Source organism: Dermacentor variabilis, chromosome 11 (genome assembly GCF_050947875.1).
Source record: "Dermacentor variabilis isolate Ectoservices chromosome 11, ASM5094787v1, whole genome shotgun sequence".
NCBI classification, from domain to species: domain Eukaryota; kingdom Metazoa; phylum Arthropoda; class Arachnida; order Ixodida; family Ixodidae; genus Dermacentor; species Dermacentor variabilis.
Genome location: NC_134578.1, coordinates 16327463 through 16355306, shown reverse-complemented (window position 1 = coordinate 16355306; position 27844 = coordinate 16327463). Strand labels below are relative to the sequence as shown.

Sequence of the window (27844 nt, the reverse complement as noted above, 5' to 3'; positions counted from 1 at the left end):
TTTACGTGGTTTAGTTTTGCGCAGCAATGTGAACACAAAAACAATCCCCTATGTATCAAGCCCTCTCGAATAAAGGCGCCTACCCACGCAGAAAAGCTAGAAAGGATTTATGAGACAATTTGGCTGTATTACTGTATATTTTTTTTTAATTGACCGTCTTATGCGAAACTGCGGCGTAAGCTGTTCACGATGGCGCTCCCGGTGCGCTATGGTATGACCTCGCTGTAGTCATATTTTCCACGCTGTCGCTTGTTTGGACCAAGATGACAGAGTATGTGATGATGGAACCTGCAAGCTGCAGACATCAAAGCAACAATAGAGAGTTTGAATTAAACAAGAGCATATGGTGTTGAGAAGTTCGAGCAAAAATGCTAATTTTCATAGCGTATATACCTCACAGCACAACATACACAGCGACAGCAGGCCTATGCTCCTGGGGCAGCTTTTTATACCCACGTCCAGCTGCAGCCATGCTATCGCTGGCTTCAACAGAAGCCCCGACCATTCAAAATCATTCGAGGTTAGCCATGTTTCCAGGAGCTGTTGGTCTAACTCGTAACAATTTCGGTACAAGAAGGGGTTACACTTCAAAAGAATTACTGTATTTTATGGTGTAACCCCGCGTAGTGAACTACGTAGACTTTTTTTTGCGTAATGACAGATGGGGAGATCGTACGTAACAAAACGCGTGCAAGTTTTGTTTTATGAGATGAGGCTCTCCATAATTTCCCATGGAGTGCACATGTTTGGCACAAGGGTGAAAAATCAACATGTAAAGAATAAAAAAGGAAGCCCAGTCTAGTCTCAACTCCAAATAAGCAATGTCACTATAGCTAACGCTGCTTCAACATTACCCGAAGCCGAATAATAAAAGCACAATAAAAACAATAGGTGGGCTTGGTGACTGTGCCAGTGCACGGACCACTAATCAGTTCACTCTCGCTATGCAGATGGTTTACTGCGTTGTGCGCCTGCTGCTGCCTGCACTTGCGCATGCGGCATCGCAAACCACATCGGACTGCGGAATCACCGATCCTGGAAGCTACGGACCCACTGTCCGGCTCCTACCTGTCGGCAGGCTGCAGTTCCTGCCTAAGCCGCATGGGGCACGCTGGACAGCGGAACTCTCCAAAGCTTGGACTGCCGCATCATCATCGACAGCAACGAGTCTACCAGCTATAAAGGAACAAGCACCTTCGGCACAATCCTGTGGGCTTGGTGACTGTGCCAGTGCACGGACCACTAATCAGTTCACTCTCGCTATGCAGATGGTTTACTGCGTTGTGCGCCTGCTGCTGCCTGCACTTGCGCATGCGGCATCGCAAACCACATCGGACTGCGGAATCACCGATCCTGGAAGCTACGGACCCACTGTCCGGCTCCTACCTGTCGGCAGGCTGCAGTTCCTGCCTAAGCCGCATGGGGCACGCTGGACAGCGGAACTCTCCAAAGCTTGGACTGCCGCATCATCATCGACAGCAACGAGTCTACCAGCTATAAAGGAACAAGCACCTTCGGCACAATCCTGTGGGCTTGGTGACTGTGCCAGTGCACGGACCACTAATCAGTTCACTCTCGCTATGCAGATGGTTTACTGCGTTGTGCGCCTGCTGCTGCCTGCACTTGCGCATGCGGCATCGCAAACCACATCGGACTGCGGAATCACCGATCCTGGAAGCTACGGACCCACTGTCCGGCTCCTACCTGTCGGCAGGCTGCAGTTCCTGCCTAAGCCGCATGGGGCACGCTGGACAGCGGAACTCTCCAAAGCTTGGACTGCCGCATCATCATCGACAGCAACGAGTCTACCAGCTATAAAGGAACAAGCACCTTCGGCACAATCCTGTGGGCTTGGTGACTGTGCCAGTGCACGGACCACTAATCAGTTCACTCTCGCTATGCAGATGGTTTACTGCGTTGTGCGCCTGCTGCTGCCTGCACTTGCGCATGCGGCATCGCAAACCACATCGGACTGCGGAATCACCGATCCTGGAAGCTACGGACCCACTGTCCGGCTCCTACCTGTCGGCAGGCTGCAGTTCCTGCCTAAGCCGCATGGGGCACGCTGGACAGCGGAACTCTCCAAAGCTTGGACTGCCGCATCATCATCGACAGCAACGAGTCTACCAGCTATAAAGGAACAAGCACCTTCGGCACAATCCTGTGGGCTTGGTGACTGTGCCAGTGCACGGACCACTAATCAGTTCACTCTCGCTATGCAGATGGTTTACTGCGTTGTGCGCCTGCTGCTGCCTGCACTTGCGCATGCGGCATCGCAAACCACATCGGACTGCGGAATCACCGATCCTGGAAGCTACGGACCCACTGTCCGGCTCCTACCTGTCGGCAGGCTGCAGTTCCTGCCTAAGCCGCATGGGGCACGCTGGACAGCGGAACTCTCCAAAGCTTGGACTGCCGCATCATCATCGACAGCAACGAGTCTACCAGCTATAAAGGAACAAGCACCTTCGGCACAATCCTGTGGGCTTGGTGACTGTGCCAGTGCACGGACCACTAATCAGTTCACTCTCGCTATGCAGATGGTTTACTGCGTTGTGCGCCTGCTGCTGCCTGCACTTGCGCATGCGGCATCGCAAACCACATCGGACTGCGGAATCACCGATCCTGGAAGCTACGGACCCACTGTCCGGCTCCTACCTGTCGGCAGGCTGCAGTTCCTGCCTAAGCCGCATGGGGCACGCTGGACAGCGGAACTCTCCAAAGCTTGGACTGCCGCATCATCATCGACAGCAACGAGTCTACCAGCTATAAAGGAACAAGCACCTTCGGCACAATCCTGTGGGCTTGGTGACTGTGCCAGTGCACGGACCACTAATCAGTTCACTCTCGCTATGCAGATGGTTTACTGCGTTGTGCGCCTGCTGCTGCCTGCACTTGCGCATGCGGCATCGCAAACCACATCGGACTGCGGAATCGCCGATCCTGGAAGCTACGGACCCACTGTCCGGCTCCTACCTGTCGGCAGGCTGCAGTTCCTGCCTAAGCCGCATGGGGCACGCTGGACAGCGGAACTCTCCAAAGCTTGGACTGCCGCATCATCATCGACAGCAACGAGTCTACCAGCTATAAAGGAACAAGCACCTTCGGCACAATCCTGTGGGCTTGGTGACTGTGCCAGTGCACGGACCACTAATCAGTTCACTCTCGCTATGCAGGTTGGTGAACCTTACGTTATGTTTGCAAAAAAAACGAGTAATTATTGCCTGGTACAGCTACCGAGCCCACGGTACTGTGTTACTATTATTGCTGAATGTGTTGACGTAATGCACTCACTACTACTCCAAGCTGGAGATATTGAATCTAACCCTGGCCCTTCTACTGAAGCCCTTCTCGCGGAAATGCGTAAACTGACTAACGGCCAAGCGCAGGTAATTGCAGAAATACAAGGCCTGAAAGCTCAACTCGGCAATACTGACAAAACAATAGGGAAATTGAACGAAAGACTAACAGATCTCGAAAATCATTATCAGGCATTGGTACCACTGCGGAAAGAAATTGAAATCATGCGCATTGGCACAGAGCGCACTGCCTCTCGAATTTCGGAGCTGGAAGCCCGTATGGATGACGCCGAGAACCGTTCGAGGCGAAATAACCTAATCTTCTACGGCATCCCCGACCCCTCCTCCTCGGAAACATTCGCAGAGACAGAGAAGTTGGTCGCAAACCTTTGTCGGGATAATTTACAGTTAACCTTGGAACCAAGGGATATAGAGCGTGCGCATCGCCTCGGCCGTCCCTCAGCTGGTCGCTGCCGGCCCATAATAGTAAAGCTTGCATCACACAAGACCAAAGCTGCAATATTGTCAAATGGCCGGATGCTTAAAGGGACAAGTTATGGCATCGGTGAGGATTTCTCGCGCCCAGTCCAAAATGCCCGTAAACAACTAATTGCTTTTGCTAAAAGCAAGAACAAGCCCTTTTCCGTCAGTTTCAAAACTCTGCATATGAACCAAGAGCGTTACGTCTTTGATGACAGTACTAACAGCATCAAAGAATTATCATAGCAGACGAAGCACCAAAAAAAAAAGAAAGAAAAGAAGCGAGCATATGCTGTCTCTAGCGATGCTCTTTCACTTTCTGAAATTTACACTAACATCCGCAGTTTTCTTCAAAAACGTGAACGTATAGCTAGCATTGTATTGTCCTCTAGCAGTAATCTACTAATACTTACCGAGACGTGGCTCTCTGACGACGTGAGCGATGCCGAAGTGCTATCGGACCTACCGAACTTTCGTGTGTACCGTAATGACCGTGCATCTACGCGCGGTGGTGGCGTACTAATTGCATTCCACGAACGATTGTCTTGCGCAGTCATCAATGTACAGTCACAGCTGGAAATATTATGGGTGACTATCCAATCACGCCCACACACCGTACTACTAGGCGTTTGTTACAGACCTCCCCACACTACTTCCGAATTCTGCTGAGCACGAGGTCGCGGGATCGAATCCCGGCCACGGCGGCCGCATTTCGATGGGGGCGAAATGCGAAAACACCCGTGTGCTTAGATTTAGGTGCACGTTAAAGAACCCCAGGTGGTCAAAATTTCCGGAGTCCTCCACTACGGCGTGCCTCATAATCAGAAAGTGGTTTTGGCACGGAAAACTCCAAATATTATTATTATTACTTCCGAATTCTGCAGCCAGCTTAACCAAACCATGTGTCAGCTTATTGCTGCTCACCCAAATGCACACATACTACTATTTGGCGATTTTAACTTCCCGCAAATAGACTGGCATACTGACAATTTGTGTTCTTCGACAGGACTAACCGAAGCCAGGAACTTCCTCGATATCTGCCTCAATTTTAACATGACCCAGCTGGTTTCCGAAGCAACACGTGTTTCACAGGATACATCCAATATCTTAGATCTAATATTAACCAACAACCCCGAAAGCCTTTCGTACATCCATTATCTCAAGGAAATAAGCGACCACAAAGTAATTCATGCTGGCTTTTCTTTTCGACCAACAAAGTGCTAAATGTACAAGAAAACGATACAGTTGTATGACAAAGGCGATTATGAAGCAATAAATGAGGGCCTTTCCACATTTTTTCCCACTTTTGAGACAACTTTCCACCACCATAATGTTGACGCTAATTGGACAAGTTTTAAAGAAAAGCTGAAGGAATTAACCGATAAATTCGTACCTAAAGTAAGTTTCAGAGCCAGTCGTCACAAACCATGGTTTACGAAAACATTAAAAAGGCTTGAAAATAAAAAGAAACGTCTATTCCGAGTTGCAAAGGTTAGAGATCAACCAAAAGCATGGGAGAAATACTATGAAGCAGATAAAAACTGCCTTTCTACTCTATATCAAGCAAAGCACTCTTTTTACCACTTAGAATTACCCAAGCTACTAAAAACTAATCCCAAACAGTTTTGGAAAACACTGAAAGACGACGAACCGCGAGAAATCGTACTCACCAGTGACCTGAATGAAAGGATTACGCATGTGGACTGTGCGAACTTGTTCAACACCACGTTCGCTACAGTCTTTTCTGATGAAGGGACCGCACCCCCATGTTTACCTTTGCTCGACTTTCATTGTGACATGCCAGCGATAAATTTTTGTGAAAATGGAATTTCATCCATAATAGAAAATATTAAATTGTCATCTTCTGCTGGAATGGACGAAATTAATATCAAAATCTTGAAAAACACCAAACACAACGTCTCACTTTATCTCACCCTAATTTTTTCACAGTCACTTTCTTCAGGGGTCATTCCAGACGACTGGAGGACAGGGAAGGTCGTTCCTGTTTTCAAGTCAGGTAGCAGAAATTCCCCACTAAACTACCGCCCTATCTCTCTAACAAGCGTCCCCTGTAAAATCATGGAGCATGTGATCTACTCCCATATAATAAATTTTCTTGACAGTAATCACTTTTTCCATCCTTCACAGCATGGCTTCCGCAAGGGGTTGTCATGTGAAACACAGCTTGCAGCTTTTCTACATGACATCCACACTAACCTGGATTGTAACATACAGACTGACGCGATCTTTCTTGATTATGCTAAAGCGTTTGATAAAGTGCCTCACCAACGATTACTTGCGAAACTCTCCCCGCTAAATTTACATCCTACTGTGTTAAGATGGATTGCAGAATTTCTTACTAATCGATCGCAGTACGTTGTTATAAATAACCACCTATCCACACCGGTTCCAGTAACATCAGGCGTCTCGCAGGGATCGGTTCTTGGCCCGCTCCTATTCTTAATCTATATCAGCGACCTACCTTTGCATGTATCCTGTAATATGCGCATGTTCGCGGATGACTGCGTCATCTACCGCACCGTACTTAACACTTCGGATCAGATAACCCTACAACGTGACCTTACTAATATTTCAGGATGGTGTACACTTGGTTAATGACACTAAACGTTAACAAATGGAAAAGCATGTCGTTCAGCCGCAGCCATAACCCTCAGACGTTTGTGTATACAATTGATAATTTCGCTCTTGAATCAACTGACACATTTAAATACCTCGGTGTCACTGTATCCGACGACCTCAACTGGCGTACGCATGTGCATACCATCATTTCAGCTTCTAACAAAACTTTAGGTTTCCTAAAACGTCATTTACGGAAAGCCCCAAATCATGTAAAATTACTTGCCTACACATCACTTGTACGGCCGAAACTAGAATACGCCTCAGCAGTCTGGAATCCGCATCAAGCATATCTCATCGACGCTCTTGAAGCGGTGCAAAACCGCGCCGCTCGATTCATCCATTCGTCATACTCATATGACGTAAGCGTCACGTCACTGAAATCACTATCTGGGCTTCCGGACCTCGTTTTACGTCGGCGCATCGCTTCCCTCTGTCTTTACCACAAATTCTTTTACAGTCCTATCCTTCATCAAGCACCATATATCACGCCCGCAGCGCGCATATCATACCGGACGAGCCACTCGCTGCAAGTTTCACGACCACGCTCACGAACATCAACATTTTTAGCCTCGTTTTTTCTTCGCATGGCGGCAGACTGGAACGGCCTCCCCGCTGCCATTGTCGTCATAATCTGCCCATCCATATTTTTACATGTTCCTGACCATCTCCAACTACATCGTACATGATTTTTCCTTATATGTGTGGTTTGTATTTACATACGTGTATGTTGGTCTACATATATAGGCTTTGATATGTGTAAATACATGTGTGAATGTACTTGATTATGTATACTATGTATGTGTATATATATGCGTACTTGAACTTTACTTGAACTAGTGTTAATTCGAATCTTGTACCCACCCCTTATGTAATACCCCTGCAATCGGGGGTCTTTAAGGAAAATAAACTGAACTGAACTGAATAGTAATAAAGCATGTGACGGGTCTCACCCCACTTCATCACACCTTCATGCGGCGTTGCATTTCTAGTCACAAATCATTGCAAATAGAAGCTTGTGTGACGTCAGTGGAAGAAATGACCAACGCAGTTCTAAACCGCTGAGTCATCCTCGTCTGTCTTTGTTGAAGCATGCTAGCGATGCCACAATGTTTTTATCAACAAAAAATGATGTTATCTATAAATTCCAGTGTCTCATTACGGTGCAAAAGGACAGAAAGATGGGCGAGTTGGCACGGTAACATGATCTTGGATTGTGGCGCGAAGTGACACGGACAGAGAGTAGAAGCAGACCAAGATGAGTTGTAACTCTCAACTAAATTTTTATTGAAACTAACAACATTATATATATATATATATATATATATATATATATATATATATATATATATATTGGTGATTGCAAAGTCCGCAGCATATGAACATGACAATGTCTAAAGACATCAGTGATCTGTGCTTAACGCTCCAGGAGGAGCACGTCTGTTTGCACTATTCGCCTAGGGCAACGAAACCACTGCTTCAATTTTCTTCTTGTCATTCCCAGCTTGTTAAACTGGGGATAGCATACTCAGCTCTTAGGTCTGCTATTGCTAAGTCATGTCCACAGAATATGCAACAAAGTTTTTCACAACAGATAGATAGGCTCGAAAAGGCTGGTTATCCTGCGCATTTGTTATAAAAATAAAGACAGAAAAAGGAAAAAAGGTTTGCTGTGGTGCCCTACGTACATAGGTTATACCATGGTTTACGATATGTGGCCGATAGATATGACGTCAATACAGTTTTTCTCGGCCCCCCGCAAATTGTCTATCATGTGCCCTATGATAAACAGGAAACTTGAACAGGGCGGCGAAAAAAGAAAAGATGATTGCGGTGTTAGAGATGTGTCCCCTTTTGTGCCTTGAAACACTGGTATAGTTTATCAGATTCCACTTAAGTGCGAGAAAACTTACATTGGACAGAGTGGCAGGTGCATTAATATTAAACTAAAAGAACACAAACAATCAATTAACAACCGTACTGCTTCACATCTAGCATCACATTGTTTCATTTGTGCTTGTAAACCTTTGTTTGAAGACAAAAAAAATTCTTTCAAGACACAAATTCCAAAGCACACGGCAAATATTCGAGGCATTTTACATCGAAAGGTAAAGAGAGACTTGCGTTAGCGACACATTATTGTCTCTGTTAGAATGCGAATTCCAGTATTTTCAGAGCACGTGTGTTGATCTCAAGTAGTGTCTTTTTGTTTTATTTTTCGGCTTTCCTACCTCATGATATGTTCAACTGATGTCTTTAGACATTGCCATGTTCATATGCGGCTGTACTTGCAGTCACCTACATATATGTTGTTAGTTTCACCAAAAATTTAGTTGAGAGTTAGCGCTCCTCCTGTGTGCTTCTAGTCTCTGTCGTATCACTTTTCGCTACAATCCAAGATCATGTTCTCATTACGGTCTTGAATCGGCATGGCGATCACAGTCTGAGGTAACCTATATTGTTGACATGAATCTTGTAGTTCAATTTATTAGACACAAGTTAATTCACTACACTGAACCCTTAGTTACATTGTCTTCATTACCTCCCCAACTTCAGCACTCCACTGACGTCATTCTCACAGGATAATACGCTGTAATGCCACGGTGGTTCGTGTTTTCTCAGGTGCCCAATTCATATGCACGAATGTTCTGCTGTGTGAAGATTTGTCTTATTGGCGTTGTGTTTTGAAATTAAGGAGCAGTGGTCCTTGTTGTGAACGCTATCGGCATTCACATCTGGTGTTCCTGTCTAAATTCGAGCGAGAATATTTCAGAAGAACCATGAAATGTTCTGAAAGCGAGGCTGGCTTTCCGCCGACTCGTATTTTTTTTTGAACAATATTATTAGAAAAGAATCTTACCGACACAAGAAGGGGCATGTTAAGAGTGAAAAAATTCCCCCCAGTTAGGAACATTTCGCTTGGACGAATAGAGCTGCGCAGATAGGCAACCTGCATACAGAAAAAAGTAAATACGGGGTCATTAGAAACGTGAAGCAAGCAACAGCTACCACTTTTGAAAAAGACAGCGACGCTCTGTTTCGATGAGCTTTTGTATTTTCCTTAAATTTTTCTCGGTCATTTTATGTGACCATAGTCTTCTCTGCTGCCTTGACTTGCCTTAAGGATTGTTACCTGTGGTGGTGAATTTAATTGGTGTACACGTATTATTACTTCCGAGTTGTCAGATGGTCATCGCCTTGTTTGGTTTTTTTTCTTCGTAAACTGTTCTCTGCGCTACTTGCACCTGTGAGGCTAGGGTGGTTGCTTGGGCTAGTTGGTAATTCATGATCAAAAATAACGTACAGCGCAAAGGACAAGGACAGCGATAGACGACATACACAGCGCTGACTTCCAACAAGATTTTATTGCGTTGCCACATCGTGTGTATATATACAAGAAGAGGCATGCGCAGAAAATGTACGACAGTCACAGGGGTTGTCCTAACAGCAAGTCATTGAACTAAGAACATGGTCACCTGAAAAAAATAAAAATTACGATTACTATCTGTTTAGAAACGCGACTTCACCAGGGGTCAGCGCGATTGAGGGCGCACTAACGCAAATACTGCCAAGTTTTCTGATGAAATCAGCTTCCACAATTTCCCGGGTGAGCTGTGAGCAGTGTCTCGCTAAAACTTGCGTATCTTCAAAGAATGGCACGCAGCCGCAGTCCCGGCAATGGATGCCCAAGTGCCCTTGTACAGTGCTGCGGACGTTGTTACAATGCTCTCTTAGTCGATCGTTTAAGCACCTGCCCGTCTGTCCTACATATTTACTGCCGGAAGACAGGGGAATTTGGTAGACTACATTAGTTGTGCACGTCACAAACCGTTTTCTGTGCCCAACAGAACAACAACTCTGATGCGATTTAGGCGCGTTTACACGCTTACAGAGCCTTGCCAATTTTTCCGGGGCTGAGAAAACGACTGTGATCCCTGCACGCTGCCCAATTTTCTTCAGCCTATGGGATACATCATGCACATATGGCAGCACTGCAAACCTGCGTCTTTCAGCCCGCTGGTTCCCTGATTGAGCGGGATCATCACGTTTTGTGCGCCTCAGAAGCTGTTCCGCTATGGCTGAAATTAAGGGTAAAGGGTAACCAGCCCAAGAAAGACGATCAACCTGAGCGGCAAGACTAAGTTGCATCTGGTGTGGGCACGATTTATTGAGGCTGTTAAAGAGACGTAACTTTATAATACCTCGTTTAACGAGTTTTGAGTGTGCGGAGTTAAAGGGCAAGAGTGGCTTCTTACTTCTCGGTTCGAAGCACCAGCACACATGTTTGTTAGCAAGGCTCAGCCTGAGGTCTAGAAAGCGCAAGGAATCATCGATGGGGACCTCATGCGTACGTTCTAGAGGCTCCAGCTCTTTCTTAAAGAAATCCAAGACTTCAGAAACAGCAGGCTCAAAAGCGGGTTTAGTGCAATCAATAAATATCAGGTCGTCGTCCACAAACCTGCACATCTTGACAAAAGGGGACGCGGCTAGGTGACCATGAATATTGCGATCATGATGAGCTAGGTAAATATTACTTAGTACGGGCGCAAGACATGATCCTACACAAACTCCTTTCTTTTGTATGAAATTTTGTTCATTCCATAAGATGTAAGTTGATTTCAAGTAGAAGGTGAGCAATTCAAGAAAGCCGCTAACAGAAACACCTGCGGCATTCTGAAAGCCAACTGCTCCAAAGTCATCAATGCATTCTTCAACAACCAGAAGCAACTTGTCATGCGGAAGTGAATGGTACAGATCTTTAACGTCGATCGAGAACATCTTGAGTCCCTTTTCATTCTCTTTTAAAAAACTAATAACTTCACCAGAATGTCTTCTAACTAAAACTAAACCTTCTAACCATTGACGATCCTTTTCTCGTTAGACATTCTGGTGAAGTCACTTCCGCATGACAAGTTGCTTCTGGTTGTTGAAGAATGCATTGATGACTTTGGAGCAGTTGGCTTTCAGAATGCCGCAGGTGTTTCTGTTAGCGGCTTTCTTGAATTGCTCACCTTCTACTTGAAATCAACTTACATCTCATGGAATGAACAAAATTACATACAAAGGAATGGTGTTTGTATAGGATCATGTCTGGCGCCCGTACTAAGTGATATTTACCCAGCTCATCATGATCGCAATATTCATGGTCACCTAGCCGCGTCCCCTGTTGTCAAGGTGTGCAGGTTTGTGGACGACTACCTGATATTTATTGATTGCACTAAACCCGCTTTTGAGCCTGCTGTTTCTGAAGTCTTGGATTTCTTTAAGAAAGAGCTGGAGCCTCTAGAACTTGCGCATGAGGTCCCCATCGATGATTCCTTGCGCTTTCTAGACCTCAGGCTGAGCCTTGCTAACAAACATGTGTGCTGGTGCTTCGAACCGAGAAGTAAGAAGCCACTCTTGCCCTTTAACTCCGCACACTCAAAACTCGTTAAACGAGGTATTATAAAGTTACGTCTCTTTAACAGCCTCAATAAATCGTGCCCACACCAGATGCAACTTAGTCTTGCCGCTCAGGTTGATCGTCTTTCTTGGGCTGGTTACCCTTTACCCTTAATTTCAGCCATAGCGGAACAGCTTCTGAGGCGCACAAAACGTGATGATCCCGCTCAATCAGGGAACCAGCGGGCTGAAAGACGCAGGTTTGCAGTGCTGCCATATGTGCATGATGTATCCCATAGGCTGAAGAAAATTGGGCAGCGTGCAGGGATCACAGTCGTTTTCTCAGCCCCGGAAAAATTGGCAAGGCTCTGTAAGCGTGTAAACGCGCCTAAATCGCATCAGAGTTGTTGTTCTGTTGGGCACAGAAAACGGTTTGTGACGTGCACAACTAATGTAGTCTACCAAATTCCCCTGTCTTCCGGCAGTAAATATGTAGGACAGACGGGCAGGTGCTTAAACGATCGACTAAGAGAGCATTGTAACAACATCCGCAGCACTGTACAAGGGCACTTGGGCATCCATTGCCGGGACTGCGGCTGCGTGCCATTCTTTGAAGATACGCAAGTTTTAGCGAGACACTGCTCACAGCTCACCCGGGAAATTGTGGACGCTGATTTCATCAGAAAACTTGGCAGTATTTGCGTTAGTGCGCCCTCAATCGCGCTGACCCCTGGTGAAGTCGCGTTTCTAAACAGATAGTAATCGTAATTTTTATTTTTTTCAGGTGACCATGTTCTTAGTTCAATGACTTGCTGTTAGGACAACCCCTGTGACTGTCGTACATTTTCTGCGCATGCCCCTTCTTGTATATATACACACGATGTGGCAACGCAATAAAATCTTGTTGGAAGTCAGCGCTGTGTATGTCGTCTATCGCTGTCCTTGTCCTTTGCGCTGTACGTTATTTTTGACTGTGAGGCTAATTGGTGTAATGTGCTACTCAACCCTGTGGTAAAGTACAGTTCAGAGGTATGATAAAGATATATAATAAAAATAGCATGTTGAAAGCTTTGAATCATTTTCGTTCACGGTGCTTTGTCCCAATTAAAATAAGCGCACCTCTGTTTCAGTTATTAATGGTCACCATATCGCCGGTAGGCCCTTCTGGAGCATGCGCAAAAAAAAAACGAGGAAGTTCTGGCAGTTCCATTGTGTACGAATGACTCGTTTCATTTATTTTCCTCTCGTGTTCTTATTATTGCACTTTGCAGGGACCCCAATTTCTCTCATCAGAACCTTTTTAAGGTTAAGGAAAACAGACATTTTGGTAACTTGGTTAAGCTTCGTCTTAAGAACAGCGGGGGAAAATATGGACACGAGGAAGATGACATCACGGACGCTGACTGCAAACTGAGAAGTTTATTGAAAATGAACACACATTTTATACCCAATCATGTCACGTGCACTCCAAAACGACTATACAAGAACAAGCGTGATATGCAATCATGAGCATGCTTACACAGCCCAGACGTCCAAATTATCACGCACGAATATGCCCTATCTTCGTCAGTTTATCGAAGAAAATTCAATTCACTCTGCGATAATGACATGGAAGGGTGACTGATGCGCGCAGTTTCTTGCGTTGCAAGTACAGGACGCTTGTACTATTTCCCTTATAAGTTTATTACTACGAGGGTAAATGAAAGTGCGTTGCTCAAAACAGGGTTCGCTGCCACATGTGCCACGACGCGCTCCGACGTGCGACCGCGTACCATTCTTGCTGGCCCTCTCGTGCTCTGTCAAGCGCACGCTGATAGGGCACCCCGACAGCTACCTTCCATTTATTTCTGCGTTCAAATGATTTGCCGCCCTCTTTTAGCAAACAATCTTATCAGAAGATTGGGTGAACAAATGTGCCGTGTAGCTGGCGTGTTTCAGCCTACCCACTATCTGGTCGAAGCTCTCCTTAGGTCTCTGGGCACGACTTACACAAAGCCGCCTTTAAACACGAGGCTGCGATACTCCAATAAATAAGGTTGCATTGCGCTGAAATGTATTGTGAGTGGCTTTACTGATCTAGGCGCATCCTAAAAAATTGTCCAATTTCAACTTCAAGTATAGAAACTGCATAGCATCCACTTTTGGCATTTCTGAAGTGAATTTCAAGCTATGGCCACTTTCTTGTCCACTAGTTCAAAAAACTGTTGCCTATATTTTTATGTCAGCAGCGTACGAATTAAGCCTAAAGTCTTATCTTCCTAGGAACGTCCTTGTTATCCGTATTTTTATGGTACTACTTCCACGATGTAGCTGCCAGCATTTCTATCCACCAGCCCTATCTTTCTGTGAAATTAAGTACACTATATCAATACTAACAGCATAGATAATTTAAATGTAACAAATCGACAGTAAATTAAGACAGGCCCTTACTCCCGTTGACAAGTAGCCATCCAACCTTCTCTTGTTGAAGTGTAGTCATCAGTATTTCAAAAAGAGCCGTAATGCGGACACTTCTTTTTGGCACAGGTGAGTTCAAAACAAACTAATGTGTCAACAGGTCGAAGCAATTTTTCATGAATCTGCAGTGCGTGTGCACTTCAACTTACCTGACGGAAGTCCGCAGGTGAGTCATGGAACACAGCAGTCTTCATCAGGCTCTCCTTCAGCTTTAGTGTCTTTATACCGTAGAGAAACAGAAAACAGAACCATAAAAAGACACTAGTTTGCTCACTGACAGCACATACCGAATATTTACTATGGGTGCCTAAATAAAGGAACACTTTTTACACTTGGAAAAACAACAAAATGTTCAGACAACGACTGACCGCTTTTTCGCGCCCAACTTATGTCCTATACCCAAAAATCAGATAAGGCCTTTGATAACAGACAGTTTCCGTAAGATTTGATTGCAGAAAAAGGAGCATAATATGTCTATCCGAAGTCACATGTTATCAGCACAAAACATTATCTCAGTGCTAACTCTTCCTCTTTGTTTATAAATTTTTGTAGGCGTCATTCCACTCTTGGCGAGGAGTTTTCTAGTATTCTTCCAATAAAAGAAAGCAGTGTACATGCGTATACAAGGAATAAGATGACGAAATGGATGAAGGAATTTGTCCCAGAAGCTCTAATTACAGTTTCTTACAAGATAGTTTATAGACGTAGATAGAACAACAAGAAAAGTCTGGAACCTCATCATGCAAGGTGGCGCACTAACCTCGTTCGCCATCTGCTGACTCAGCCGCGCGACATCCACGAAGTCGATGGTGGCATAGCCGCAGTATGACATGGTCAACAGGAGTTGGTCTGTAGGGACACCTTCGTCGAACACGCTGTAGACGCATATGCAAGACACAATCAAGAGGACTACAACGGAAGCCATGATTGAGAACTGCCAGGCCGAGTTGAGCACTCTCCTCAGATGCACGATCGAGGAAAGGTTCAGCCTCACCCGATCCAGCTCCGGGATGAGCGTCGTGATCTTGAAGGTCGGTTTCTCGCCTACCGCGAGAATTCTTTTGAGCGTGTCCTGCTCCTGGTGAACGTAGCCTATAAGAACCTCGCAACAGGGTCTCAGAATGATGAAATGCAGCATGTCGTACGTAAAGAAGAGAAAGTTGAACAAGAGCATGGCTGCCTTCAGAACGAACTCGAGGAAAGAGTCGCCCTCGACGTTGAGTAGCCTGGTCGTGATGTTGGCGTTGGCAACCAGATGCGCGAAAAAGAAAATCGAGACGAAGAATCTGTGAAGAAATGACATTTTGCATGTATTCTCTCTTGCAGTGCATTAGAAATGCTTAATAAGAAAATGATATACCGTGTACCTATTTTCCGAACATATTATTAACGCGTTTTTCTAATCTGCTGCTTTTCGCAGGACTTTTGTAAGATCTACTTGGCTTATTGTAACTAATCTGCTTCAATTTTACAGTTTGGGTCATCGGCCATAAAGTAATACGTTTTAACCATTCTTATCGCTTTTTTTGCTACACAGCCTCTAATTGTGCCCGCGGAGAAAGTATTCAGCTATCTTCCAACAAACGAGCAACAACCTTGTCAGAGATAAAATATACCTAACTGCAAAATGAACTCACCTCAAAGCGTAGCTGAGACGACACCTCCATTGATATTTCTTCCAATCGAACGCTGTCCTCATCTCGTGTTCCGCCGATTTCTTGAAAAACTCCAGCATGGTCCACGAGCCGAACACGGCGCTTGCGATGTTCACGGCCACCTTGAAGGCCACGACCGTCGGGATTACTAACACGAGGGACTTCGTGAAAGAGCGAACTGTGGTGAAGAGGCGGAGGGTGTTGTTTGCGACGAAGCAGAGCTCGGCCAGTGTAAAGGTCAGGAGGCAGCCGACAGAGTAGAGGGTGTACCAGGACTTCCAGCTGACCGTCACATCTCTTGCGCTTACGCACTGAAGATTTTTGATGAAGAAAACGCCGGCTGCCCGGCATAGCCAAGCATACGGCTTGATCCGTGCAGCCATGGCGCTGACCATGTTGGCTTAGGGTGACAGATGAAAGAGACAGCTAGTTCGAAGCTGTTTCGATCTGAACAATCAGTCTTCAGCAATACCCAACAGCACTCCTCCGAGAGTGGAAAACCTCGTCGACTCTGAGCAGAAGAGGTTAGCGAAAGAAGCAGTCAGGCATTAGGTGGTTAGATAAGATTGTCTGATAGTTGACGCATAGCAGGAAAACAAGAAAAGTGGGCACAGCAGAAGACACGAAATGCTGACTTACAACAAAATTTTCACTTGGAAAAACATAACACGCACGAGGTGGCAATGTGCCCAGCAGCGAATTGTCATGTGCTGTAAAACAAATATTATTTATTCTCATTGATATACTGTCTACGACATAAGTAAGATCCCGTGAAACGGAGTTGTGAGTTTTGGTGAGCATAGATATTCTGAGCATGATCATATCTTTTTTCACTGCACATCACAATTCCTTGCCGGCTCTTTTGGCAGTCAGTGTATGTCACGCGCTTTAATTATTTATGCAATACTTAGATTGTAAGCTCGGCCTGTGTGTGTGTTGTTCACTCGGCCCTGCTGCCCTGTTTTCTCTTTGAGTGCACAAATAGTCAGAATTTTGTACCAACAAGCACAAGTGATCACATGCCATGACATAACTATAGTGGACTGCTGTTGTCCCATTTATTGGCACAGTCACCAACGAAAGTATACCGAACGTGAGATTTGTGGAAAAGCTGGATATCCGCGGACCACCTACCTTCACTCGAATTCAACGTTTCTATCTGTAAAACGATTTTGTAAGCTGCTGGGCGACCCATGAAATTGCTAAACGCCTTGACAAAGCCGAATTTCTTAGCTTTCCAGGAAGCCGTGTCGTTGAAGCTTTCACGGTGGACTGTATAGCTGTCGACTGCTGATGTTGACGGCATTCTACCGAACACGTCATGCATTCTTTTAACCACAAGCACAAATCACTACAATATTTTTACTCCAACCATCAAGGAAACGTCATATGCCACGCATCTACTCCAGCGGGCTTTCGGCGAACCACCAAGTAAGAAGTTGATAAAACCAAGCAGACGCTTTCCCGATTCACCATGTACTAAATCAAGGACCACTTAAATTGCTTCTTTAATGTCAGTTTGCACAAGTATTAAGAAGTTTTAACGTTGCAAAGCAACACGGGAAAATAAGGTTATGTACGCGAAAAACCGTATATTGAATGCTCCGGATAATTGTGTGCAACCTCGAGTTTGTTAACTTGCTCCCAATGTTGGATTGATGACAATTTTGGCATTCTACACAAGAAAATTTGTTCTGGCGATCGAAGCCCCTATATTGTGTTCAGCAGAAGAGCGCAATAACCACTAAGCCTCCGCAGCGGGATATCTGGAGTCCTCCTTTGGGTTTCGGCCGACCAGCAACGGTAAAATTGAGAACTAATCACACTGAGCTAATTGATCCAAGGTGAAGTCGATTAGAAACTACAGGTAAGTGAAAAAAATATTGTTGATTCATGTTCGCTACTAAGGTCTGTTTTCCTTTCGTGAAACGTTGACGGATAAACCTTATAGCACTTTCACTTCATGCTCACAGATATTCAAAGTAATTTACCCGCTATGACTCACCAGATTGCTTTGTTAACACCACGATTTGCTTGTTGCAGTGGGGAGACAGGAGCCAGCTACGGGCTTGATAAACACACTCTTACTTATTTAGGTGTGCTGCGTGCCGAAAATTGGTAGTGCCACTGCATAGAGCGCCACCTTCACTCCGAACGCGCTCTTCCTGTGGTCGATATGCGGGAGAGTGAGCGGCGTGGGCGTGTATAAATTATGTCGAGAACCAGCAATTGCGAGGCAGGTGGCGAATGTTGTGGCTGCGGGAACTTAATTCCTTTTTGCCGGGCAGAATGCGTGTTTGCGAGGAGCAACTGAGTGCTTTTTTGTTAAACTACGTGTCGCAAACTAAATAATTCGACTAGTTTATCGGTGTTTCTAATGTTCATCTAGTTATTCATTTGCATGTCTGCCTTGTGCGATATGTGTTACCGGCTAACATGTAATACTTCATCTAGCTGTCCTCATTTCTGATGTCTCGTATGATCGGTCCACATGCAGTAAAAACTATTTCATTACCTCTACGTCGAAAAGTCTGTTTTTTTTCCTGAAGTGCTACCTACCCTTTTACCCGCATGTTGATCACGTATTTCTGTAATCAATGGAGTCAATTTCCAATGTACGTCCTCACGTCTCATCCGTATATATTTTTCAACTTATTCTTGAAATTACCTCCCCGGATACGAATGAATTACGACTACTTGTACATTCATGTCGGCCACTAGCTACACACCTGTCACGTCTATTCTTGATGTTGTGCCTATGTCAGCGCACAAATTTGTATACTTAATGTATCCCTGACTGCAAAAAGTCTGTTTTAAGGGATGAGATGCCTTTTTGGCGGTTCTTTGAACAATATGTAATAAAATGGCAACGCTTGCGTAGCATACTCATGATCGCATAACGGCAAACAAATTATTATTCGTACTAGCCTCTCCTAACGACAAAACACATGAAAAGTTATACAGCATAGCTATTAGCGTCATGGCATAATGCCGCTTCAGGAGCGTAATTATGATATTTCAATTGTGTACAAACCCTCTGTAAAGAGAAAAGAAAAAGGAGCTGCGTTTTCTTATTTGCAGTCAACCGCAAATGTTTGCGGAGAACAGTTGATCTGAGAAAAGCTTCACATTTGTGCAGCCTTGGAACGCTACGTAGTGTTGAAAATTTATTCACTTTTTCAGTCAATATATTGTATTTCACGTGAGCGAGTACTATAGGAGAAGGTAGTCTCCTGACTAGCTCTTGTTCTCGCATGGCGAAACAGCAACGGTGACTCTCAAGAAACACGAAAACAACCACAATTCAGTATACACATCAGTCATCTGTATCAGTCACAGGAGCACAGGATGACAAGTACATGTATATGGACTGGTAACGAAAGTAAACTGCGTACCAAGAAAAACTTGACCCCTTGTATGAAATAAGCTAATGCGAAAAAAGCGCAATAGCAGAAGAGGTGGAACAGGTGCGAAGCACAATAATTAGGAGACCTTGTACTACCTAAACTCTATACATATCTGAGAAAGAAAATGTCACACATTGCTGCAATAAATTTACGTAGAAACTATTTCAACTCGAAGACGCTGTGAGTGCAGGTAACGAACACAAAGCGTGCGTGACACCACCTATGGTTTTGGAAAGCATGCAGCAATGTTAATATTATCAGGACGGATGTAGCACAGTGATATAATGTGATATTCCATTCGCTGATAACCATAGGTAGTCAGCAACCTTTCCATTACTGGAAAGGCCCGATGTAAAGCATACCCAATTTTTCTATTTAAACGATCATTTGCGAATTCATGCTTGCTTTTTATTAACTATGCAACCATACACGTACCTAATTTAACTCTATAAGAATCTTGACACTGTGGACGCTTGTTCGGCCATTAACTCTGGGCCCTTTTTCTTGGCGTGGAGATTTAGATAATCTTGCTGCTCGCCACAGTAGCACAGAGATCACTTCAATATCAGTGTTAATTAATGTACCCTGAACCAATACGCAATAGCTATTACGAGGTTGTGTCATAAAAAATATATTTACCTTATAAGTCAAGCATGTTGCAGGTTTTGAAGTCGGCACAACATACCAATTGACTTCCGTACTTTCATGCGAACACTGCATGCATGTGTAGCCCAACTCAAGTTTCTCTGGAAGGTAACTCCAAAAAAGGAATGACTGCCGCCACGTTCAAGTCTTAACTCTAAATAGTGCAGTTCAATTTTATAGAATACACGCCTTTTTCTTACAGCGAAGCTGCATACCTATACCATCCAAGGAAATTTTCGTGTCTTTGTGGTAAGCAAGAAACTCCACATACGTGGGCCGATCCCGAAGATAGTGCAATGTCGGGCCGACCCGCGGCGGAGGTAAAGCAGGCGTTAAGCGCTCCCCATACGTGGGCCGATTCTGAAGATAATGCAATGACGGGCCGACCCACGGCGCAGGTCCTGTTCGTCATTAAGGGGCCCACATACAAAGCTTCGCTCGTCATCCTTCTTCAAAGAGTGGAAGGGCACTGAGATTTTCTTGGATAAAAGAACATATATTTAGTTTTTCTAGCATTGACCTCAATTCTATGAGCTAATACCCAATTAATAAGTTCATGTCATAGGAATGCTCGTGTACTGAAATGTCCTGCCCTTCGTAAAGAGAGACAGAAAGCTCTTCAATGAATCCTGGTAAGATGTGTCAGGTGGCACGCCTTGCTTGTGGCTCTAGATAGGTGCGATGATAAATGAAATAGTATTCACAGTGCACAGTGCAAGTGAGACATACAACATGCTCAGAACCCAGAACAGACCAACACACATAGTATAGAAAAGACTTCTAGATCAAAGTAGGAGAAATGTACCTTCCAGCCAAGGGAGGGGGGGGGGGAGTGATATACAGACTCTATTAGTATATGCATACAACCAAGTGTCGCACGTTTTTGCCCTCTAGGCTCATAAACTGCTCAGAAACGCAACGTTGGCCCCCATTCGTGGTGGGTAAACTTTTGCGGTGTATTATATGTAAGTTGCGAGCGCCCATGTGGCGTCCTTTCTGGTCCCTCTTAAGTTAGGCTCGTTTTAGAGCGCAGCTCTTTGGCGTCCGTTCCTGGGTTTCGCGTCGTCGTCGGCGTTGTCGTCGGCCTCGTAACCAGCTCCGCCCCCCTTTCATCCCCCCAGCGCTAGCAGCGACCGACTGATACCGCTGGATGCCGCTGACGCCGCTAGAGAGTCAAGATAACGTGACTGCATAGAACACCGTCGCCGCCATGCAGAAAGAGGAGGAAAGGGTCCCCCCCCCCTGTTCTTGTGTGGCGGATAGGGTGCTCTTCAGTTGCCGACGCGCCGGTTATTTCACGTAGGCCCCGGCAGGTCGACGAATACGTGACCACCTTCCCACGGCTAGACCTGGTTCTTAGCGCTGCGGAAGCGAGGGTATCATATTCTTTGTGTCGGCATCGGCGGCGTTGTCCCTGAAACCAACTCCGCAGCTGGGGTTGACTCACTATCGGCGTCAGCGGCATCAGTCAATCGCTGCTATCTCTTCCCTCCTCCCTTTATCGTGTTGTCCGCTTGCTGCGCGCGCTTCTGCCCCCATCGTTTGCCGCTGGGTGTACACGCCGCCCCCCTCCTCCCTCTTCCTGCGAGTCTCCGGTTGTCGAAGCGCCGGCTCGAACTTAATTCCTTTCTTCGCTCCTCCTCCAATGCAACCCCTGTGCGGTGGCAATCAGACAGCTAGATCGGTGGCGGCGGATCTGTATATGTGCACCGCCCGAGCCCAAATTGCCGCTGCCGTTCGCCCTGTGCGGTGGCAATCAGAGAGCCAGATCGGTGGCGGCGGATCTGTATATGTGCACCGCCCGAGCCGAAATTGCCGCTGCCGTTCGCCACTGCGAAATTATCTGCCAGTTCTTTCTGAGCCATGAGCGAGACGACCGATGGAAGTCTTCCGTCTGCTGCTGCTGCTGCTGCTGCTAAACGAGCTGCCAGAGCAGAGGCCCAGCGCCGTCGCCGTCAGAATCCAGAGGTGCGTGCCGCCGAAGCAGAAGCTTACCTAGTGGAGTCTTTGTTAAAGGAATACGTGTGAAAAATAAAAAAAAATTCTGTGATAGCGCATACATGTGTTGCTCGATTTCTTTGCCTCAATCTATCGAAAAGGTGAAACAGCTTATTTGCTGCGCTCAAATTTCGCATTAGGAAGTAACGTAATCGTCGGTAATTTTTTCATTTGCAAACAGTACCAGCTTGTCCGGCAATGTCCTTTGCTAAGACACGTCCGTAACTTTCTTTTATTCTGAATTTTGGAGATGTATTTCTTTTTCAGTCTCTTCCCCAGTGTGATAATCACTAAGGCAGAAGTCTCGGGACTCTCTTTTTTTTTTTAGTCTCATGGATACTCCAGCACTTCCGATGGCATATACTTTCTTGCAAAAAAAAAAAATCTGTGTGTTGCCATGCCGTGTTGGCGCGTCATATGCTAATTGACGTCATTATTAGATTCGCTTGTGTATACATGCTGCCGCGAAATTACCCTAATGAGCTCTTCTTTATTAAAGGACGCCCACGTTTGTTCTAATTGCATTCCCATAGTTTTCAAAGTTTTTTTCTCCGTCAATCGAAAAGGCATGCGGCACACAGCGTTTGTAGCATGCGTCTTGTTGGGAGCTCACGCGGCGTGCAGCAGGCATTAAACATGCCGTCGTGAAGATCATTAGGTTCCTCTTATGTTAGGCTTGATTGGTACGACACCACGAAACTCCCTGTGTGGTTTCGCCAAAGCAATTAAAATGACGACGCGCCAATGACGCTGACAAAGTCATATGCGTCGTTGCTTTCAATTTTTGAAATCGAGGGTTCCACGGAAGCCCGTCTGGTCGGGATGAAGCATTGAAGAAATAAAACGAAGGACACCGACCAACAGAAGTGCTAAAAAATGAATAAATCTAAAAGACGTTTCGGCTTTGCTACGCAAGCCTTGTTCACAATGGGATGACGGAAGGTTCATGGAAGCTTATGTATATTTCAAAACGTGACGCAAGCAGCGTGTGTATGACGGGTGGAGGTTTCCCTGATTTCGATTGAGCGTGTGACGTGTTTTTTGTATCTCCAGTGATTCCAGATACAGCCGCGATTTTAGGTTTCTTTCTTGGCCGATAATTCCCGAGCGATCCCAGTCGATCTTGTGGCCCGTTGCATCCGTGTGCTCGGCAAGGGCATTCGACACTGTACGTTTCTTTTCGACATCTTTCTGATGCTACCTCAATCTCCGTTTGAAGTTGCCCGATTCACCGATGTATGCGTAGTCGCAATCTGCGCAGGGTATCTTATAGACCACGCTGGGAAACGATTCTCTCGGAAGCCTGTCCTTGCCGCCGACGAGCGCTTGTCTCAGCTTACACACAGGCACGTGCGCCACCTCAACGTCATAACTGCGTAGAATGCGAGACAAGGTTTCGCTTATCCCTGGAACGTAAGGTATGGCAGCACGCGTGGCCGCGAGCATGGGATGCAGTCACAGCCACATGGCTGCAAGGTTTGTCGCCCCGATGTGTGCGCACCCCCACGCGCATGTTTATTTATTTCACTTCATTTATTAAGCACAAGTAATTTCCCCTATGTTGTCCTTGGTGTCAGTGTTGGTTGGCTTCTTATGATATGACTAATAAAAATCAGGCCCCTCGATTAACCCCGTTTCTTCTCGTTATTACATAACGAGGGTCTCGAATCCGGCAACATTGACGGCTTCAGGTAGCATATGTGGGTTTATTGACCAGTTGCCTTCACCCTAAAAGATCACGTTCTCGTGACGCCTGCGGCAAAAAAGACGTTCCACGTCCGCCGCCAAGGTCTGAGGGGTGGCACGGGCTAACACTTCCAGGGTTCTACTAGGACACATAAATACCCAAGAAAGTGGATAGGAAAACAGCGCCGCGGTAGCTCAATTGGTAGAGCATCGCACGCGAAATGCGAAGGTTGTGGGTTCGGTTCCCACCTGCGGCGAGTTCTTTCTTTATCCACTTTAATTTCCATTAATTTATCGTTTCTTCATTTCATTTATTAAGCACAAGTAATTTCCCCTATGTTGTCCTTGGTGTCAGTGTTTGTTGGCTTGTTCTAATTCCATTAGAGATTATGAAATATTTTAACAGCCACAAAATGGTGTTTCTCCCCGCTTGTCTATATACAGCGCGAGTCGCGTTCACCGCACTTCGTTTCTGGAGTTTGCGATAACACGTGGCATGAAAACAGCGGGTTCTGAGCATGCGCGGCAATACGCTTACGAAATGTCTACTCTCGACCTGGTTGTTGCCTGGAAGCCTGGCAGTTGCTTTGGCCGTCAGAAGCGCGTTCTAGACTAGTGTCTCCATCCCCGTATATACGTATTGGTGCCGATAAGGAATATAATGAAAGCGGCACACTTTGTGCAACATTAATATCTGTTTTATGTTTGCCTCATTGAAAATATTCTACCATAAATACATTTCTGTACAGGGGACATATTCTGCGGCGATCACTTCGGCGTTAGTATCGCCTTCGCGTGACGTAGTGCTCAATCAGCCAATTAGCTAATCCGATTTTGCTCAACGAGCCAATCAGCGCGTGCGTGATGGCAATAGTATCGCTGAGGCGACATTGTCGCCAAGATTGGTCGTCGCACAATACGTCCCCAGGTCACTAAACTTGCAATATAGCTGTCCCTTGTGTGTTTGCGGTTGATTGATGCTCAATATGTGGAAAAAACGTAGTGAATTCAACATGTGTGAACCAAATTACTGCACAAAGGCAACTTCCCTTCCGAACTCACTTTTCATAAGCGCAGGAACAAAGCCTATGTGTAACATAATCAATATTCGTGATTGCATGACGAACTAATTACTCTCTCATAGAGACAGACTCAATTCAAAGAACGTGCTCCAGCAATCATCAATATGCCACGTAATTATCAAAAGATCACAAATTGTCGCGCTCGCTGCGTAACCCGGGAGTGAAACAGAGAAGGGCAGTGTTCTGAAAAAAAAAAGAAAACTATGTGGGATATGTTGGCATTCGTTTTCAAATTAGCCATAATAACGAACACTTGCAATCCATCACACTTGCACTTCTGTCTTCGCAGCGGTTTTCCTATATGCATACAAGCTTCACAGCTTGGCTCTTTGTTTCATGAGCGGAGAAATGTAACGTCATAGAAAATCCTAACAGTGGCGGGGTTCCGGCCCCTAGAATCCACTTATGTTTTCTTTGCTCATTGCATAGCGAGAGCTCCGAACACGGCCACCTTGATGCCACAGAGAAACATACGCAGGTTAAGCGGCCAGTAACCTAATCCGAAACTTGCGTGCTAGACGATATCCTACGGTTAAAAGGATGTTCTATATCCACGACTGTGGCCGTGAGTCGCACTAGCTAATACTCCCTGGCCTAGGCTAGCGCACATAGACAAGCACCCAAGGAAGCTGTCTAGGGGGACGACCACCGGTGCAACTTCGTGGTTTAAACACCGCACTCGTAATGAGGGAGATCTGGCTTCGGTTCCTACAGGCGGAAACTCCCTTTTATCTCACTTTTCTTTTACTTGTACCTTATTATTTCTGCATTGCTGTGACACATAACAATATCCCTTGCGCTACTCGCACGTCTACGCTGGTGGATCAACTACATCAACCAGTTCCGGTGGCGCTGTAGTTATACCAACAATGAGAATAACCCAGCGGCTCAGGGCTTCCCATGTCACTACGTCTACAGCTGCAGAGCTGGCAGCCCTCCGCGACGCGCTTCATGTGATAAATGCTGAAAGTCCTAGAAAATGGGCAGTCTTCTGCGATTCAAGGCCGGCCTTCCGATGTGTGCAGTCGTTTCTCCTAAATGGAACTCACGATCAACTCACGTGCGAAATCGTGGAACTTGTCGATCACTTACGAGAAAAAGGCCATGTTATCTCTTTTCAGCGGATACCAGGTCATTGCGATATCATAAGAAATGATGACGCCGATAATGCAGATTGACGTCAAACCAAGAAGACCGCTGCGTCCCGATTCTTCTCTCAAGGACCGACACCGCGAGACAACTTCGCATTCAAGCACGCACGATCTCCTTAGCAGAGTGGAATACTGCACATACAAGGCGCACAAGACTGCACAGACTAAACCCGTCACTTCAACTCAGACCTCCAGCCGCTCTGCACCGACGTGAAGCGTCTCTTCTGGGCCGGTTATGGCTTGGAGTTGCCTTCACAAATGCCTACTCAGCACTAATTGGAATGGCTGATAGCGCTGCATGTGATGTTTGCGGATGCGGGGAGAACATCGACCACTTATTCTGCCATTGTCCTCAATTTCAAGCACAAAGGCAATCTTTGTCCAACACATTGAGGAAATTAGATGATCGTCCTCTGAGTGAAAAGACAGTACTAGAGCACAGTCCCGACCGATCATCGGCTAAGAAGGCAGTGAAGGCACTTTTGTGCTTCCTCAGAACTTCTGGTTTGCGTGAGCGGCTTTAACTCAAGTGATATCCGTACTCGTATCTATACCTTCTCTCTCCCTTCTCTCTCTTTCCCTTCTTCCTTCCCCCAGCGTAGGGTAGCCAACCAGACTATTGACAGGTTAACATCTCTGCCTTCCTATATTCCTCTCTCTCTCTCTCTCTCTCTCTCTCTCCCATGCGCTTTCTTTGGCTTAATTGTGTGTTTGTTTCATGAGGCAACAGAAGAATGCACGCGAGTTTGCAACGCTCGACAATTCAGCCTCGCATGGTTTACATTTGATGGTCCTAGTCATCTGCATGGGCACCAGCATTCAATTTTACATAACCTCCTCTTCGCTATTTCTGTTAGAACCCTGGCAAGGATAACTAGTACAACTCGCACGTGCCTAATTGTGGATGGCGCACACCCCTCCCTCTTCGAAGTGAGGAGTGTGCGCATGCTACATTTGAAAATTATCTCGAGATTACTTAGAAGTGAGGAAGCGAGCAGTTCCTTAAAAGTCAGAGCCTTGCTCGGTGTAGTACGATAGACTTCTCGAAAGTGCATTTTTATGGAGTAAACGTCTTCCTTTTATCACATCGGCAGGTTTGAATACTGTAATCTTAGGGCGAAAAGTGTTCGAAATTAGCTGATGCACCTACAACGTTAGAATAAAGGGAAAATGAGCCATCCACCCGTTCGTAGTAATTGCTACAAAGGAAACCCTTACGGGTTCCTCGAAAGAAAAGCCTCAAAGTTGAAGAAAAATTCGTCCTGGTCCGGGTCTCGAACCCGGGACCACCGCCTTTCCGGGGCAGCCGCTCTACCATCTGAGCTAACCAGGCGGCTAGCAGATGGCAGGGCGAAGTCGAATTTGTCGACAACACGAAGCAAGGGCAAGAGTTTGACGTAGTAGTTCTGCGGAAACCCGCAAAGTGGAGAGAAGTAATAAAATAAAGGGAAAATGATACAGCCACCCGTTCGTAGCAATTGCTCCAAAGGAAACCCATACGGGTTCCTCGAAAGAAAAGCCTCATAGCTGAAGAAAAATTCGTCCTGGTCCGGGACTCGAACCCGGGACCACCGCCTTTCCGGGGCAGCTCACAGGAACATAAAATTCAACCGTTTAGAAGTAATTGCTTATTTTGAAGGGTCAGTGTGTCTCATATCAGAACATGTTGATGAACCGTGAATCAAACCACACCGTAGAAATAGTATAATTGCGTGATTGAACTCACAGTAAGTGATCAAAGTATAGTTTGCATGCACAAGGCTCCAGCAGCTGCGCCTTACTGGAAATAATCGTCATGTCACGTGCAACTTACCTATATCGACATCTTGTATTCACTATGCGTGAGCCTATGTACGGGCGTAAGTGCTCCAGCCTGTAATGTCAAACTAAGCAACACACCTATTTCATAATAAGGCGTCGCTGTAAAACAGCTGTAGTCTATTAACGAGAGGTACAAGTCAGATA

The 27844-nt window shown here is 45.8% G+C and overlaps 2 protein-coding genes across 2 annotated transcripts; one reads left to right on the top strand and one right to left on the bottom strand.

The window, feature by feature from the left end:
• Window positions 1-27785, bottom strand: LOC142563872 (uncharacterized). The gene is made up of 6 exons (XM_075674545.1): window positions 27693-27785; window positions 15893-16421; window positions 15016-15541; window positions 14405-14473; window positions 9277-9366; window positions 1-295 (listed from the first exon to the last, which is right to left on the bottom strand). The coding sequence occupies exons 2-6, from the start codon at window positions 16303-16305 to the stop codon at window positions 185-187; spliced, it is 1209 nt and encodes a 402-aa protein (XP_075530660.1). The 5' UTR covers window positions 16306-16421; window positions 27693-27785; the 3' UTR covers window positions 1-184.
• On the top strand, window positions 2972-4025 carry LOC142564055 (uncharacterized). Its single transcript, XM_075674874.1, has one exon. It carries the CDS (start codon window positions 3171-3173, stop codon window positions 4023-4025), a length of 855 nt encoding a protein of 284 aa, XP_075530989.1. The 5' UTR covers window positions 2972-3170.
• Window positions 27786-27844: the final 59 nt, after the last annotated feature.